We start from the raw sequence: 20,057 nt of genomic DNA, 5'->3' as shown, positions 1-20,057 counted from the left end.
CGGTTCCGGTGTTCTTTCATCTTCGACATATAGTTTCATAGTTTTATACGTATGACAATAAATATGTCAACCCTATAATTCATTATTATAAAAGTATATCAGGTTTGCCGGCGAATCTGTGTTTAATATATTTTTTTACTATTAAACTATTCAATATTAGATACGTTAATATTACCCGAATATTTACACATTACATTTTCAAATATTATATCGCTTCCGTTCTTGTTCCAGTAAGGTTTTGTCACGTTATCGGAAGGAAACATTACAAATAAAAGAGACCAAAAAATTTCTTTGGAAATCGTTTCATAAGTAAAGAAACTAGGGATATGTGTGTTTCCAGGGCGAGTTTTATTAATTCATTCGTACTATAGTTAACGATAATATCGTTAAGATATTAAAAATTTATTCCTGATTTAGTGTGCGAGATTTACTTTAATTCTATTTTTCCATTTTCATTCTTTCACAATCAATTTTTACAACTTTGTCTTCACAAAAGCTTGAGAAAACTATATTCATCAAATTATTTCTTGACGTCCATATCCATCACATGAGATTTTGATAAAGTTTTTCTTAAGACATGTCACTGAAAATCATCCGTAAAAAAGATTTAAAAAATTGTTCACCTGCTCTACATAAACTTCAGCTTATTATAACTTGCAGATTTATTAGGCTAATCCTTCTTTCCAATTTTGTTTATGTGTTTGTTAGATAAATAAGCCTGCTGGAAGAATCTGGCAAATAAAATGAAATAGCTGAGGTACATCAACATAGCAAGTTTGATGTTCAAAGGTGTAACGTGACATTCAACTTGGGCACTGTGTACATAGTAGTAAGCTGATGCAGTTAAAATGCAACCCACAACCATTTGTGATAGCTGTAGCGTAGTAACAAACATGGCGACCCATTTTGGTATATTGAATCGCATTGCTTTCAGAGCATAATAGGAGTACATCCAGGCATGAACGAAAGAGTTTACCAAGCCAAACCACTTGCCATTTCCTGTGGCCTCTGCATAAGAGAACCATGTATAAAGAAGGACTGTTACGTGATGGTACCAATGTAGAAAAATCAATGGTTGCTTTCGTAATACAATGAAGGCTGTGTCGCCAAATTCTACCAGCTTCGATAGGGCAAAGGTCCACGACCAAAAACCGAAAACTGGATCTTGAGTAAGATGGCTGGAAAGAATATAATTACATTTCTATTATGATATAATATTTTGGAAATATCGTTATATGTTATGAACATGATATATAAATTGAAGTTACATAGTATGTTTCTTAATATCTGTCTGATGTTGCGTATTTTTCATATTACAAACAATTTACTTTTGTGTTGGAAGTGGCTGTATTTATTTCATGCATATTTTATACATTTCTTTAAAGTTCCTCAATTTTCCAGAGCATCGAACAATATTTTGCAATAAAAATTAACAAAAAGACGCGAATTTCCAGTATTAAAGAAAATTTACAGATAAAATTAAATTACAGATTAAAACTGTTTAACTGATTTCCTTGCTTGAAGACAATTCTTACGTTTAAACTATCCTTCTAAACGTAATAATTTCTGGAATATTCCGTGAAATATGTTTTCAATCTCAATTTTGTAAGATATTTTTGCTCCTTCGACATGGATTTTCCCGTGTAAAGAAAATATGTGTCAAATATATTACGAATCCCTTGTTAGATACGTATGCTATCGCATGGCGAATTGGGCATATACAGATACTTTTAGCATAAAATTAAATTCTGTATGCATTTACATATAAAAAGTTTCGGACTAATATTATTAAAAAAAACAGTTTTTAAAGTAAATGAAGTTTTATTATCTATTATTCAACATACATCCCTTTCTTGTCACATTTTTCAGAATTGTTTCTACAGTATCCAAACGCTACCCTTTCCGTGGCATCATCAACTTAGGAAACGGGAAAATAATCCCAGGCAGCCCATCATACAACTGAAGGGCATTCTAAATATGCGACCGATGTAAATGAGGGCTACAAAGTCAAAAGCGAAAATAATGTCGATCGCATTTTTTGATTCAAGAGGATTGATTTATTGTGAATTTGTGACCACCCCCCCCCCCCGCTCCCCTCAGCCAGACTACAACTAGATCATTTTACATTGAAGTACTTGATCACCTTTAAAAAAGAAAGAGAAAGAAAAAAAGTCAGGCAAAACATATATCCATTACGAGAATGGTTTCTCCTGTACCACAACTTTTTTGCTTAAAAATCGATCATGGCAAAACTGAAGGTGATACTGAAAGGATAGCATTTTGACGATATAGAATCATTTCAGACGAATGTGACAGTTACTCTGAATATATTATAATTTCAAAAAGGGACTACATATATGCCTTCCAAATTTTCGGTTGAATGACCGATCTGAAATTTATATAGAAAAGGAAGAAATATACGTTGAGTAATAATAAAATTTCATTTATTTTAAAAGTTGTATTTTTAATAACATTAGTTTCGTAACTTTTTGTGTGCACTGTATAAGTTGCTAAAAAGGCCTCAATCAATTGTTTTGTTTAGGGTGAGTCAAAATTATCTGTTAGGATCACCACACCGTGATTCTATATTCTCAGTTTAATGGTAGTTGACGTAAAAAAGTTACCGCAGTTCTGACCTCGATTTTGACCATAAACAAGTCGAGGTCAAAAGTCAATTTTTTTTATCACAGATGCTAGCCTTGCAAAAGTACCAATGTCGCAAATCAACCGTTCTCTTGAAAAATGATAAAGTTCTATTGGCTACTACATTGGCTACATTATGTCTACATTTCATTCATATTATAATTAGGGAAGAAGTAAATAACGTGATATTAAGGAAACAGGGAGTTATTATTACTTAGCACGTGAGATAGCGCATCATAAATACAAGAAAGCCAACTTTATGATCTCGCATTATTTTAAAATTACTTAATGCATGAGAAAATCTCTTCATACAGCAGTTACATGATGTCGAATAGGGTACTATTTGGTGTTATTAGTATTCTGCAGTAGAACACGTATAGTACACATAAAGATCAAATATGTTTTTTTTTTTTTATAAAATTAAATTTCTTTATACGTTGGTCGATACACCACGTTATATACTATATGAAAATATTAACTTGCTCATGCCAAAAAACGATTAGTTCAAGACATATTTTAATAAACTACACTTTCCAAACAAAGAGACAAATGTAACGCATATCTCCTGTAATGCATCGATTAATGCATAAAGAAATGTGATTTTATTTTAAAGAAACGTAATTAATCTTCATGTGGCCTTTACGTGACTACCAGCAAAATAACGATATGAAGTCGTACTCTCTTCTGCACCATTCATCTCTCGTTTGAAAGGCATTTTTCACGCTGTAATTTTAGAATAATGTGAAACCACGAAGTTGCTACCTTAAATTCCTGTTTTCTCATTAATATTACACTACTTTCTACCTGTGAAATAAACATATTGTTAATAATGTCAGTAAGAACAAGTAGAACATCATCATTCTCCAAATGAACGATTAAAATGCGACCATGCTTATTTTGTAAAGTTGATCCTCATGACAAGTAAAATAGTACCCAAGCAAAAAATATTTGTCCTTTTGAGCATGAATTTCAAAGTCTAGGTCAATTTTGCGGCAACTTTCTTGTGTCAATCTTCGCTAAACCGAGAGAGTAGTATGTCGCTGTGGTGTTCATGACATATAATTATCATTGTCTTAAAGTCTGGACCCACCTACATAATTTGCTACATTTTGCATATGTAAATACGACCAAACTCTAATAATTGCATCATTCTGGTATGAGAATTTAATAACGAAAACAAATTCAATCGAATGATGAATTAATAAATGCAAGTTACATTCTTTAAAACTTTTTTTATAAATTCATTTCATGCATAATGCTTTGAATAAATATTCAAAATTTAATTTTTATTTGGATAATGTTTTCAAATATGAGAATTTATATTTACATAATTTATATTTCATAGATGATATTTAATTAATAAATAATTTTCAAGTTATTACATATTCTGTTGAAAATATTTTAAGAAGTAGAATATAAAACTGATATTACCTAGGTATACAGATGCTGTGGTAAAATCCATGATGCCTTAATACATGAAACATACCCGGCATGATTCTAAGAAACCCAAAAATGGAGTATATTGCAAGCAGTGCACTCCACAAAATAAGCATGCCTCTCAATTCGTATTTTGGCCTATTTGACATGTAATGTTTCCCAGCAAAAATTAGAGCGACATAGATACCACAGTAATAAAAACAGTTCGGAAACTGGTCCTTAAACCACATTTGAGTATCCCAGAAATCGAAGTTTTTTTCGAAGTCGAAGATATACGAGTAATTTGGTACAGTGAGCGGCGTATGACCCAGGTTGTTCATGTTGGAATATTTTTTCTACTTGCTGATTATCAAAAACTTAGGAAGAAGATACAGGCTTCGTCTTTGTTGCCAATTTACTGAAAAGAAAGAAAAACAATTACTGACATTGCTTCTTCAAATGTACTAAATTAAATATTTTCAAAAAAATATGTGCAAGATAATATATAATTTTAACAGAGCAAATGATTAATTATTATAACAACAGCACCGAAATATTATTTCACGTTCGAAAAAATTGTTGTAAATCACTGAGAACATATAAGTACCGAAATAATTGCAGCTAATGCGATTATAGTGCTGTGCTTTAATGTATGCATATGCATATATGTAGTATGGTGGAAAGATTATTTAAGAAAGACCCGACGAAATATATACAATGTTGCGAGAAAGCGTGTTCGACCGACAGGCCGAAAGGATCGAGAAATTTCAATGGGCCTAATGGATCATCCATGGATATCCTCAGTCCTTCAGTTAAATAGTTACTTGGAAGAAAGTGTACGTGACCATAATCGCAGGCGGTTACGGAACGCATGCGTGGTGGGGGTATGAAAAGACGACAAAAGATGCTTGAGGGAAAAGAACGATTAATCGTCGTTGTTAACACTAGGTTTACGGGCGTTTTGTATATACCTATCTCTACGAGGACCCGTCAAATTGATGGGTAAACGAAAATACGCATTTTTCTTTAAAAAATCGATTTATTCAAATTAAATCTGAAAGGAACAATATTAGGCGTCACGTTTAAATAAATTATTAATAAATAAAAAGTCTCTTTTTTAAATTATCACTAAAAAAATAACAATAACATTAACACTAGTTTTACGGGACCCATCAATTTGATGGATTTCGAACTTCGAAATGAAATATCTCAAAAACCATAGCATTAATTTTAACCATTTTGCATCGTAAATTAATCATTTCATCTAAAGAATTTATGCACAACATTATTTTTTCTTAGGCTTTCTAATTTTTGAAATCTGTATGTAGTATATCTATCTCTACGAGACCCCTCAAATTGACGGCTTAGCTGATTTCATAAACAATCCGTTTTTCAAAGATAGTGTGCAAAAGTTTCAGTTATCGTAGACATTTCCCATTATTGTCTCCACTTATTGTAAGTATTTACAATAGGATAATTGAATTTGGGCACAGTATTTTCTTATTTTGAACAATCCCCCTTTTCTAGCAATCATAAGTAAATTCAAGAGACATAATAAGATATTGAACAAAATGTCAACATCAATGAAGATTGTTCTGAGGATACATCCGAAGAAAATCAGTATGAATTAGGCCAAAGCGAAGCTGACAGTGAAAGCTTTGAATACATTGAAAGTGAAGAGATAGAAGGATCTTCGTAGAGTGAAGAGGAACACTTCTTGAAAGTGTGTCGTAACAAGAAAAGGATGCGTATTCTTTTTAGTTCTGACTCCGAGGATGAAAGGACGAGCATTCCAAGCATATCCCAAAATGTAATAGGTGAAATTGAAATTGCAATTGACGGGACATAGTGCATAAAACTGAAAACAGGCGAATCTAGGGATAGGACGCCCGTTCGTATGATATTCAAGGATATCGCAGAGCCTACTGGCTATGCTAAGAAAAATATTATGTCGGGTTATGTAACTAGTGCTTTCGAATTGATAATTGACAGACACATAATGGAACACGGAAACGATTGCACTGAAACCGAGGCGCATCGAGTTTTGAAAAAGGACTGGACGATCACAGTTGCTGAGTTGCGTAGTTTTCTAGGAATTATATATACCTGGGACGCATATGAAGCGAGATCATTGAAAGCCTCCGAAAGATTACAAACAGATAAATTTACAACAGATTACAAACAGGCCTGTTACAAGCCATATGAAAATATCTCAATAGATGAACAATTATTTCCAACGAAAGCCCGATGCAGGTTTACGTAATATATACCGAATAAGCCGCATAAATTTGGCATTAAGTTTTGGTTAGCAGTTGACGTCCAAACAAAATATATTTTGAATGGTTTCCCTTATATGGGGAAAGATGAAACTCAATGCTCAAGAGAAAAAAGGACAAAATGACATTGTTTTCCTCAAATTTATATAAATCAGAAAACTGCACACTTCCTGTGTATAAAAGTAAACCTAAAGTAAAAGTCCTCCTTCTAAGCATCAAACATACAGGTGTACGAATAGAAGATAATTATAAACGTGTTCAAGAAACAATTCCTTTTGACAATAAAACAAAGCATGGTGTTGACCAAATGGCACGCAAATATAGCGTGAAAGCATGGAGTTTTCGATGGCCCCTTCAAGTATTTTTCAATATTTTCGATTTGGCAGCGATAAACGCTTGGATACTATATAAAGAGTGTACCAGATCGGAAATATCCAGAAAGGAATTCATTTTTTGTTTAGCCAAGGAATTAACTGGAGGAAGCAAGGACAACATTTGCCAAAGATCAGACGCTTCATTTCTGTCACCTTCAACGTCAGAGGTGCGAAAAAGTTGCCAAATGGATTATTGCAAAAAAAATATAAGTAATAATTATTGTTTATATTGCAAAAAGATCGTATGCGGAAAATGCACAAACAACATTCAGTATATTTGCAAAAAATGTGTTCAATAGATATTATTACCCTGTACCGTTAACGTTATTGTTATTTTTTTAGTGATAATTTAAAAAAGAGACTTTTTATTTATTAATAATTTATTTAAACGTGAAATCTAATATTTTTCCTTTGAGACTTAATTTGAATAAATCGATTTTTTAATGAAAAATGCGTATTTTCGTTTACCCGTCAATTTGACGGGTCCCGTAGAGATAGGCATATACGAAACACCCGTAAACCTGGTGTTAATTGAGAGTCTAGTTGCGAGGAGTTAGTTAGTTGCAAGTCATCAGTTGAGTCGAGAGAGTTGAGCCGAGAGAGAGTTGCGTGCGAATTGCGAATTGGTTAATCATTAATTGTCGAGTTTTTATGGGTTGTTAATTATTGTGAGTTGTGAGTTACCCATTTTGCTATCGTAGTTATATTATATTACTGCATTAAGTTTATATTAGATAATCATCATTTTCTGTTTAAACCACTGTAAATAGGTCCATCTATCAATAAATTTATTATATAGGATAGAAATCATCGGAAATCCTAATTTTTAGTAATTCTGATGATCATTATATATATATATATATGTTTGTATGTGTGTGCCCCTACAACTTAAACGCAACTTCACCGATTGTGGTTTCAAATTCGATTTACAGGTCTCAAGAGATTCGTACCTGTCACGGAAGTGTTGTAGGTTACACAACATATTGAGGAAAACAAAATGACAGGCGATATTTCTGATCTCCGGGAGGGAAAGTGTTTATTTTCTTTTTCATTATAACAGATTCACTTATAGGTTTTCGAAGGTATCAAGAAGGATTAAATAAAATAAATATTAAAATAAAATGATATCCGACTACGCAAAACTAAAAAAATGATTTAAAAAAAAGACAAGATATATGTGTTTCATTCTACGGTATTTCTAAATGTTACTTACTTGCAAATTTGGTAACTATATCAATTATTTAAAAATATCAGAATGTCTACCCTATATTTCTGAGTAAAGCGCATGCATCCCGTTTTTTTTATTTCTTTTAGTTTTGCATAGTAAGATATCATTTGTTAAAAATATACAGTAACTCACGAAAGTATTTAAACACCTTTCAAAACAGAATAATTTTTTGAAACTAGGCCAAATGATTTGAATTTTTTTGAGAGATCAGAAGGATTAATTAACTGAAGACTTGCAAAGAAATTATGAATAAATTGCAGTTGTTCGAAATCAGAAAGAGAATAGTAAATGAAATTTGTTACAATTTTTTTATCTGCCTCTGTAATGAAAATTATACAACATATTTTGAAGAATTATATCATTTATATACGTACTGAAAATTTGATCGAAATCAGTTGGTGCAAAAACAGCAACAGTTATCGAAAGATGAACAAAAATGTAGATTTATCACAGTTATAGGCCGAAAAAGTCTCGTTAAAAAAGGTCGTGGAAAACTACGATTTTCGTCGTGTTTAATCGTTTGTAGCAACGTTAACCAACTTCGATGAATTTTTCGACAAATGACATAACTCTTTAGAACGTGTTGTTTAAATTTCCATTACATGCCCAGATAAAAAATTTGTAAAAAGTGTTTTTTACTTTTTTCTTCGCAATTCTGTTCGATTACATTCTTTTCCAACATTTCTTTCTATACGCCACCTAATTAACTAATCTCTCAAAAAAAATTCAGGTTCATTTTTTAAAAAATTATTATATTTTGAAGGGTATTCGAACACTTTCGTAAGCCACTGTGCACATTTTATTCTTATTAGTTGATTTTAGCTTGATACGTGCACTACGTTCGAGCGATGTGCGATCACTTCTTTTCAGTTTTGTGGATAAATTATTACTTAATAAATTAAATCCTATCCATCCCTGTCAGATATTAATCGTAGAGAATAATTTTTACAAATCACGAATTTGCATCAAAATTAAATAACAAATAAGTATCATGAAATAACGAATAATTTATTTCCTAAAGTGGAAAATAAATCTCTAGCAACAAATGAATGAATTTAATGTTTGTACAAAATATTTATTGCTATTTAAAAAATAAATTGATTTTCAAGCAACCTTAAAATTTAATTTTGAAATCATATTATGTTTCATCCGAAAGAACAACACACGGCAGAATCTACAATATCAGTATTCATGTAATACGGATACAAGAGACTATTCTTAGCCAGTTCTAGCCTTCTCAGTTGTACCTGATGAAATTCTCAATATTGAATATGTTAAATTAATAACGTTTGATAGATTCTCTGAATGACGATTCCGAAACTATTGGACGAGATTACATAAGATAAGTTCAGAAAACAAAAGTTTTATAATTTCGAATATTTAATTACAATAATCGCAATTTTCCTAACCAATAAATGAAAACTTTTGTAACAATATTAAACTTATATTGTTTCAAATTTTCAATGAAAAACTTACTTTTGGCTAGTAAATCTTTACTAGTCAAAAAGTTTAACATACATATATACACATAAGTAGCTGTAGAATTATGAGCAATGTCAACATTTTTTCTTACTATAAGTAAACGTTACAGTAGAGCAAGTCACTGTGATATTGGACCAGCTGATATCATAGTAAACCACTTTACGTCTAAATGATTGATAGTTAAAACAGCAGGATTGCCTATTCTAATATCGAGTGGACAGATATTCACTTTACGTATGGTCGAGTGTTTGTATTGTTGCAGAAGGAAATCATTTTAGAACTTCACCGATTTTGATGTAATATTGTGATATACGAAATATGAAATATATTCCCAATGCCAACATTCTAAGTAACTTTCGTCTATAAACTTTCGAGTGTAACCGCTATTCAGTCTCAATTACAGAGATACACAACATGTATTTATTATGGGGTTAACTTACAATTAGATTTCAATTAAATTTGGATTATATTTGGATTTACTAATAAATAGGGTAATGGTAATTTAAAATTATCAGGTTAATTACTTCATTTTATTATTAATACTATGTAACTGGAGATATTTCAATCATTATGTTAAAAATGCAATAATTTGGTTGTCACAAGTATATCGCCGACAAAATAAAAGTTCTACTATGTAACTAATGTAATGTTAGTTTCGAATTTCGTGATCGGGAATATTGGTTTAAATTGGTTTCTGCGTATGAGTATCACTGTCTGAATCAACAAAGATCATTCTATGTTTCACCACCAAATATCTGTAGTGATGACAAACAAAGAGCTGGAATTTCGGTCAGGAATTGGTAAAATAAATACTTGCACATTTGAGTGTTGAATTCCTTCAAAAATCCATTGCTCATTCATCCCCTTCGACAATTTTGTTATTACCTTCCATATGCACAAAGTGTTTTTCTACCCATGAAGCAAATTATTCACTACAAAAGTTCTCCCAATCGGTAAATATATTTGAGGCAAAACATAATTCGTTTATTATGATTTTTGTGGAGGTGGTGGAAGCATTATTTTGTATTGGAAAAATGTGTATTATGAAACTAAATATCCTTATGGGTATTAATTTTTAGATAACACTTGTCTTTATGTTTTCTATTTCGACTTTTGGTATAATATGTATTATAACATCTAAACATTAACTTTTCTCGATCAAAATTCACTTCATTATTGCATTTAATACAACTCAAGATGTCACGAATTATTTTCCGGCAAATAAAAAAATCTACCAATTTTTCATAGTTGCTATTTTATGTATATCTCAGAATTCATATAACTTCATGGCAAGGTGATTGGTGAGAAATAAAATGAGTTTGGTCTTGATACAATATCGAATTTTGTTTGAAACCAATGTGGAAAATGGACTGGAAGAGAAATACCTGTGTTTATGTTGCCATGGTCAAATTAAATGGTATAGCCCAAACCTAACCCAAACATGGTCTGCAAAATACAATATATATTATGTATGTAGTATTGAAAATAGTTTTGTGTATATCTCTGAAACTAAGACCAAACAGGTTATACATATATATTGGGCAAAATTACTCAGCATGTTGATCTTGACAGTATATTTCAAGATAAAATCTGAATAATTACCGAATAGTACATCTGTTTATTAAACAAAATTCATAAGAAAATATAAAAGGCTAGCGTATAGAATTTATAAGTATGTTTTTATAAGTATATATAAGTAGAATTTATAATATATGAATTATAATTCAGTTCATTTTTTATATTATTATTGGAGAAAAGCTATTTGTTACAGATTATTATATATTATTATTGTTATAATATTATACTATTTGTGTACAAATCATTGTAAGTGAATAGAAACAGAATAGAAACATAATTATAATGATAATCAAATTTTCATTCAGAATAAAAGCCATTTGGATCTGTACATTTCTTATCCGTACACTTCTGCTGGCTTTATTATATACCTAGTTTAAAGAAATAAAGAGTAACAATTTCAAATAATGAATCGTTTCAATTATTTAATTATTTTTATCATAGAGATGACATAGAGAAAATGATCTTATTTCATATCAAGATAAAGTAAATTATTTTCAACTGAATCAATTATTTTAATCTACTTCCTGAAATCAAATAACATACGAATGAAATTTTTAATATTAATTAAAGTATTAGATATTATGTTAAATATTACATAACTTGTAATCAAATAAAACATGTTAATTAAATAGCTATTTTTCAAATGTTTCATTCAAATAATGGCAAAACCAATAATGCACACCATCAATTCAATAAAATGCTGCACATTTCTAGTTTTTAATATATTTTCAAGATTTTAATCCGATAGTTCATAAGAAAATGATTTATACAATATAATGCAAACAATGATTAATCAATGAACCATTTATGTGAACGAATTAGATTATTTTCAAATTTTTGTAGGATGATAAAGGTGGTCGTTATTTCTGATATTGACATAATATATTGTAATTCGAAGCTATTTGAGAGATTAGTAAATTACAAAATACGAAGTAAAAATAAAAGATTATTTCTCGTTACAACTTAAGAATGAAATAATTCCAAGAAAAATGATATACTTATTCAAGCAAATTGGAGTGCATAGTGATTCCAAAATATCTTCTATTGTTGTACAACCTCGTTTCAAAATAGTCTAGCCAAATTTATATTTGGGAACAGCATTGTAATTAAATTAAAAATTGCTCGTTTCTAATTTTCAATATACTTCTGACATTTGCATCTGAGATAAGATATTTAATGAAGGAAAAAATTTAATGAGCTTCACATAGTCGGGGTCAATTAAACATGGAAATAGATTTTATCTGTGGTAGTTCTGAATAACTAACTAATAAACCATTTTTATATACGCAGATGAATACATCAGATCATTTTGAGATTGTATTATTTTATAGGATCGTAGAAAAGGTTGGTAAAAAGTTGTATCTTGAATGAAAAATTAAGCAAAAAACTAATTTGATATTTCATATATTAAAACGATTAATAAATATTTAGCCTCTTTCATTTCCTTTTTTCATCGTTCAATAGCAAATATTCTGTCATAAATCTTGAAGTTTTCAAAGAGATGTCATGCGATGGTGACAGACCACCGTTTATTAATTAAATTTTAAACCTGATTGTCCGAACCGCACCGTCTCTTCCTCTATAGTAAAAGACTCACAACTGAGAGTTGAACAGCTGAGAGCGTGATTCAAGAGAGGGCGGCAATCTTAAAACCTTTAACACACAAAGAAATCGATCTGGTTTCCAAACATTATAATACAAAGTTCTAAGATTTCGCTGCAGCATAAGGTGTCGACGAGTAAAGATAAAATTTACTTTATTTTAAGCATAATAATACACAATTTAGACAATTCAAAGTTCTTATGATTATTGTAGATCTATATCTATATGTAGGACTATTCCTACATTTAACATAATCGACTAACAAATTCATCAATTATCCTTTTCACTTAATTATTAATTATTATTATTATTTCACTTAATTATTAATTATAAATGATTCCAGAATTCAAGAGCTTGAATCGATAACGTTAATACATTTATTAACAATTCGAGAGAATATTGGTCCGAACTTTTCCATCTCATATTTACTTTACAAAAAAATTCTGAATCTTTAATTTTCTTGTCAAAAAATAAAATATTTGAATATTACTACTTACTGTTGAACGCGACTTTACTTCTTCGAAACGATGAAACACTTTGGAGTCCAGTTTTTATTTCTACGGAAATATTTCCCGGATCCAAGTACCTCTGCACTTCCTCTTCGTACGTGTGTAACTCAGCAATGAGAATTGGTATACTTGGATAATGAACATTTGCAACTGACGTAGAGCGTCTAACATCCCACTCCTGACACTATATTATTACGTATGGATAGAATAGAATTAATGTAGACACATGTACCTTGGATTGAGCTATTTTTACCGATTTAACTTACATTTATGCAATACATACGATTCCAGATGATGACGCACATTGAAGGTTGTATCGCAACTTTTTTTTTAGATAAGTATCGATTGAAAGCAAAGTGTGAGGGGTCAGAATTTCGACCTTAAATAAAAGTTAAGGGACCGAATACTTCTATTGTGGTCGGTCTGCCAACTATCCCCTTCATTTCAAGTATTAAGTTATTTGAAGAATTGAGAACACATCCAAAAAATTTAATACGATTTATCTTTACGTTGCATCGCAACAAAAGCATACGTTGTTATTTATTTATTTATTTGCATATTTAAATATTGGTTAATATTAAATATTGGTTAAATATAGATTTATAGACTTGAATAGAGATCTCTATCACACGTGTAATTAAATTCCTAGCTTAGTCGACGCATTTTCATACCATTTATTCTCCTCAATTCCTACAATTGCAAACTTTCATATTATCTTTGGCAAATGATAACAAATATTTCGGTTCCCAATCACCAGAATATGAGAAATAACATTTTTTAATTTCTTAATTTGTTGTGGTGGAATTACTTCAATAAAAGTGACATTTGAAAAAGTTTGGATGTACACAGATAATACATGATCGTTCCAACAGCAGCTTGTTTCTGGTTTACTTGGAGAGAAAGCAAGAAATAAAAGGAGGAAGAAAGAAAGACATGAAAAGACTGAGGGGAGATATAAATAATAGTCAACAATTCCTAGAGTGATTTCTAAAGTGGGCTTCCCTCAATAGTAGATGCGTATTTAATACGATTAATATTTTGTCTAGGAAGAATTGCTCGCCAGGGCGGAGTTTGTAACTTAGATTATTCAAAGCGTGATTTGAAATTTTTATAAAAATATTTACATATTTACTTTGCTGCAAAAGATTCAGAATCTTGATTTGTAATGTTTAGATTAGATTTTTGGAAAACATTCGTAATTTTCCTGTCGTAAAGTCAAACATTTTGATGTCAATACATACAATTCAGCGCCATTCTTTTCTTTCAAGATATCAGATATGAAATTTCTATCATATAGGATGCTTTTGAAATAGCTGACCAAAGATTAGTGTCGTATTCTATCATTCCTCAAGATGAAAAACCGTCAAATAGACCGGAAAACTTCTACTTACGGAAATAAAAATATTTTTTTATGACAGGCTATTTTAAGAATGCTTAAAACTTATTTAAAGGTATTGTTAAAAGTGAATTCCTTTTGCAACATACAGGCACTTGTTCATACACGAAGTAAAATCTATCCATACGAAATTACAATAAACTATCTTGCTATCTATATTAATCATCAAACGTTTCTTTCTTATCAAAAGAATCTTTACGGATTGCTAATCAGTCACGGGCGACCACTAGATTGAAGAAAGTATAAAAAGATTTCTTTATTTTAGAGATGACAAAATCAAATGCAATTTCAATATTCAATAAATGACATTGCAATAGTTACTGCAATTATTTGTTATTTTAGTTTATTTCTTATTCTCTACTCTCGGATAAAATTAGCATTTATACTATCCTGATGCCGACATATATGATAATGGCGTGGTGTATTCAGCACTTTCAACAATCACTTCTAAAATTGTTTGCTTTAATTTACATCATACATTTGCTTTTTATAATCGTTCTTTTAAAAACGGTTTTATTAAGGAAAATCTTAATATATCTTCTTGATCATCATTTACACTATATTCATCGTCACTTACTTCGTTCATTCCTAACATCATATTTTTTTCTAAATTTTCTCTTTTTAGATATTCCATATTGTCAAAGCATTTCTGATAAGCAAAAGAAGTAAACAAAAGCAGTGGGTAAAAGTAAAAAAATAATAAATGTATTTTCTTATCTCCTAAAAGCACTTCTACGGAACTTACAACTCTAAGTTTCAAAAATGTATTAAAACTTAGTTATGCCTAAGCTTTAGAAAAGTTTACACATAAAGCATTATAAATCAAATATCATGACAAGCTAAATGATAATGTAACCATTACATTATATAGATGGTTGCGTATAACAGGTGAATCTACTATATGGGCCAAACGTAACTCTGTTTCTATAGCAGGTAAGAACCAATTGTATACGGAAATTTTGCATTGTTTATCAAGCTCTATTATTGTGCAGTACAATTTTTTCAGAAATTCATCGATGCAATTGCAAAGTACAATTACACCTCCCTTTTAAACGGGATCCTAAAACTTTTCCATCGATTGATTCCTTGTGTTATTCTAAACTAAAAAATATTAACATGCAATTTCAAAAATATTAATATTTCGTGAGATATTTCAGAAATCAAAGTTCTATAAACAAAACCCAAGTCGTATATGGCAACGATACATATAAAAACATAAACTCAAGAATGACTGCGAAAGCGTGCCCATATCAGAAACCTTGCTTAAACTAATTGCTAACGCTTTAATAACGATAACAAAGATTGATAAATAATGAAAAATTTTTTTCTATTGCTTCAGTCATTTCGAAATTGTCTTTAGTACCCCTATGATAAAAAAGAGATCATTTCAAAAAATTGATAAAATAACAATTTATTTATATTTTTAGCTCAAAATTAATCTTTCAATTTTAAAGAAAAATTATTGAAACATGTAAAATCCTAACTAAAATCTATAGAAAAAGTGAACTCAATTCGATAAGTAGTTTCTGGAATGAAAATTCGTACGTAGTTCCAGTTATGACTCGTTTTCGAGAAACTCGCAGAATAATATGTAACAAGATTCTGTTTTCGCAGTGTGTATAGTTATCTACTATGTTCGAGTCTGTCTGTTTAAATAAAACAGTTCGTACGCCGTATAGGCTTTCAATGTATTGTTAGAGTAAAGGTTTTATTGATGAAATAACTGAAGTGACTTAGGATTCGAACCTGGGATAACGTTGAACCTTATTATACATCGTGTTCATCAATAAGATGCTCATGCGATCTGATTAATCTTCTATCTGATTAATTCCGCAAAGTATCGTTCATTTGTTTTTCTATTAGTAATACCTTGTCTATGAAACATGATTTTTAACGAAAACTGTTTTAGAAAAATAGATGATGTCACCTCCATACATTCAGATTATATACAAAAGAGCTACTATAAAAAAAAGAAAGTAAATAAGAAGTATTGGGGTTAGGTTAAACCTAACCCCAACCTAACCCCAATTAATAGTATCCAAGAAAAAAGGGATAATCTTTCCAAATACTATCTGAACAATGCGATTTTAGTAAATTCTTTATTGTCAAATTATTACTCTACGTACTGAATAATTTTATGCGGTACTGTGATGAGTAGATTGCAGAAATTTGATGATACACAGATTCATACAATTCATAGAACATGCAAAAGTACAGAAAATAACCAAAGTAAAGTATTTATTCTAATATTAATTAGATGAAACCAATTTTTACTTAAATTTTGTTTCTTTAATCATATTCAAAAAATATAAAAATGCATAAAAATCCGCAATCTAACAACGAACAAATTAAACGACACTGCAGTTGCCGTGTGAATACTAGTGCATTTTTTCTATGTTTTTTCAATTATATGGGTGCAAAAATATCATCAACAACTGACCAACTGAGAATGTCGAAGACTAATATCACGATAATGTATTTTATAACAATCGCAGTCTAAACGTTTCCATAGATGAAAATGACCAATCGATGTCTATGATACTCTTATTGCGATATATATCGCCACATGAAGCAATTCTAAAAACATGTATGAATTACAAGAAATAAAACAGGTAGCAAGGACGTATTGTCGTAGCTACTATACAATAATTCTGCATAGTTACAGAATTATGGTAAAAATATTTTCAATAATTAACTATACTACGTCTATAATGCTTAATTTAATAGAGAGGAAGTTGACATCTGCAAGCTTCAAAAGAAACGATTTGGTAATGAAGACTTATAACAACTAATATTTATTCCGCTACAGGTGGAAAAATTGCAACATAGGGTGTAATAATAGATAATTATAATATATTTTTGGTAATTCAGAACAGAAATGTTATGGATTAAGTCAATAACGATGGTCTTATTCTAAATAATTTATTACGACTAGAATTAACCGAAGTACTAGGACCGATATTCTGTACTACTAGAACCGATAAACTGAGCGAGTAGATATCTACTTTCGCAATTGATACAAATAGTGGGGTACTGACGTATTTATTGTTAATGTATTACGTTAATCAAGATACGTGACTTTGTCTCCGGATACGGTGACCTTATTTCTTTTCTAGTGAACACGCATATAGATCTCCATGTATAGGTTGCACATAATATTTCATTTATTACAACGAAAACCATGCTATGTATGGTCTTATATTAGGGAAGAGTTTCTTGAAACGCGTCACAGCCTCGAAACCCTGCAAAGCTTAAAGTTACGAGTTTCGAGAATTCAAAACTCTCAAACCCTAAATAAGAAAAAATATAAAATAAATAAAGAATCGTTCGCTGCGTGAACAGAAGATTTACTCCTTTTGCTCGCTACTAACATCTTTAAGTTCTGGAATGATAATGCAAAGTATCCAAATTTTTAAAAAGTATCAAAAAAAAATGATATTCTTTGAAATACTTTTCAAATGTTAGTGTTCTCGAGCAAGAATATGTATTAGATATTTTTGTATACTGTTATGTTTTTGTCTGTGTTTTGTTGAATAAAGATTTATGCAAAAATATTGATCTCAGTTTTTAAAGCAAGATAATCTCCTTACAAAACAAAATCAGCATTTCAAATTTTAAATTTCGTAAGTTTCGTAAGTTTCGAGAATTGAAAACTTAGGTTCGAACCCATCTCTAGTTTATATCATAATTCCATTAGATGATTAACATTTCCTTCATATTTACATACATATATCATTGACATATTAACATACATTAGCATTATTCATGCAGAAGTGCCTTTCAAAGTACGACATTCAGCGACATTGATACCGTTAATGTTATGTAACATAAGAAACGCTTTCTTCTGAGTAATATTCATTATGCGATTCTCATAGTGTCTCGTCCCAAACACTATACGGAACACTATTTCGGAAAAGAACTGTACTATCATATTAAATTTTTGAAACACCCGTTTTTCAGATTTCGTGATAACTACATTAAGCTAGCTAACAATCAATTTATCATTTTAGTTCAGATTAATAAAATTTTCTGAGCAACTTTCAAGCAACTTGATATCATATTACTTCTGTAAATTTATTACATATTTACGTAATTCAACCACTTACTTGTCAAATCGGTTAACTCTACCAAAGAAAAAGTAGAGAAAATTGATGAAACTATATAAGATAAAAAGTATATCCATTTCAATGTGCACTACGATTAACAGGTGTCATAATAATCAAAGTTCAAAAATCAATTGCATAAGTAATTTAGATATAGCGAACATATATTTACACCGACACGGCAACACCGATTGATACCGCTACTTCATTGTCCTAAAAATAAGTAAAGTAGCCGTCCCGTCGGAACATTTGTAGTTTTCTGCCCAACTGTTATGACTTCGCTATATCGTGATCCATACTATTTTTTGATCTGGCATGTAGAACTGTTTAATACTTTTTGTGTTAAGAACGCTATATGCAATAGCGAGGCCTTTCCGTATAAAGTCGAAATATAATTATTTACATGATACACTTTTTCCAACAAGAAATTCATCTTTTTTTTTATCACTTTGATTTAGAATTTACCGATATTTATCATATACGAAAAAGTATTCAGCCAATAATCATATCGCGCTGATAACGCAAAATAATAATTAGGCTGTCTTTATAGCAGACGCAAAATCACGCAATGACGCCAACCATGCGCGAAATTATCTTTAGAAAAAAGTATCCATCCTCGTAAACAAATATTAAGGTAGCTGCCGATTTCATATGAAACGTGAATGAAATTAATCTAATATATGTAAATGCATCCCGCTGTTTAGGGTGACCTACTTTCGTTCGTGTAAAGTGGTTTACTCGTGTTTCATCTTATTTTAGCTTCAAGAATCAGCTCTCATTACATCTCTTTTTACATCTGTAGTCAAACAACCTGTATAGTATTAATAAAACTGTAACACTCTGTCCTAAGACAATGGTTGAGTTACGATCTATAGTTCCTTTAAAACTTTTGTTCCCTATGATGTACATGCGACACAACATGTACAACACGATACGATAGAAAGATTTGATCTTGAATTTCAAGGTGCAGACAAATTTTCCACGGACTTATTTTTACAAATCGCCACCGATCCAATGATGGTATCGCATTATAATGGTTTTTACACTTACTTTTTTTCTATCCTTTACATATAAGAAAAATTATTAAAACTATTTGCAAGAATTGCAATGGTGTAATAAATTATAATAATTATATTATTAATTATATTATTATTATTTATTTATTGTCTGCAATCTTTTAACATGAATTCAACTTAAAAATTTGATTAAAATAAAGATCGAAAAATTTAATAGATATATACAAGAATAGAGATTAATTTCATTATACGAAATTGATGTATTATTCTTATTAATAATCCTTAAAAATTTTAATAATTTTCTAATGACTTCAAAGTATTTGTAGCACGACAATACCTCTCAAAAGTAAGATACACAAAACTCGAAAACCATATTCTTCGCACATATCTTAGATTTTCCCTCTGGAAAGACATTTCTTGACTACTCGTACATA

The 20,057-nt window shown here is 30.2% G+C and overlaps 1 protein-coding gene across 4 annotated transcripts; it reads right to left on the bottom strand.

Moving 5' to 3' along the window:
- Window positions 1–329: 329 nt before the first annotated feature.
- Window positions 330–13,261, bottom strand: LOC126925660 (elongation of very long chain fatty acids protein 6-like). Of its 4 annotated transcripts, XM_050741457.1 has the most exons (5): window positions 13,097–13,250; window positions 12,547–12,650; window positions 10,805–10,865; window positions 4,075–4,477; window positions 330–1,178 (listed from the first exon to the last, which is right to left on the bottom strand). In XM_050741457.1, exons 4-5 carry the CDS (start codon window positions 4,398–4,400, stop codon window positions 671–673), a joined length of 834 nt encoding a protein of 277 aa, XP_050597414.1. In that variant the 5' UTR covers window positions 4,401–4,477; window positions 10,805–10,865; window positions 12,547–12,650; window positions 13,097–13,250; the 3' UTR covers window positions 330–670. The 4 variants fall into 4 exon arrangements, with proteins under 4 accessions (XP_050597414.1, XP_050597413.1, XP_050597415.1 ...); XM_050741456.1 differs by lacking the exon at window positions 12,547–12,650 and having other exon boundaries at window positions 13,097–13,254; XM_050741458.1 differs by lacking the exon at window positions 10,805–10,865.
- Between the last annotated feature and the right edge of the window lie 6,796 nt (window positions 13,262–20,057).

Source organism: Bombus affinis, chromosome 16 (assembly GCF_024516045.1).
Source record: "Bombus affinis isolate iyBomAffi1 chromosome 16, iyBomAffi1.2, whole genome shotgun sequence".
Classification (NCBI taxonomy): Eukaryota; Metazoa; Arthropoda; class Insecta; order Hymenoptera; family Apidae; genus Bombus; species Bombus affinis.
The sequence above is the reverse complement of the archived record's forward strand: the minus strand, read 5'-3'. Positions and strand labels throughout refer to the sequence as shown.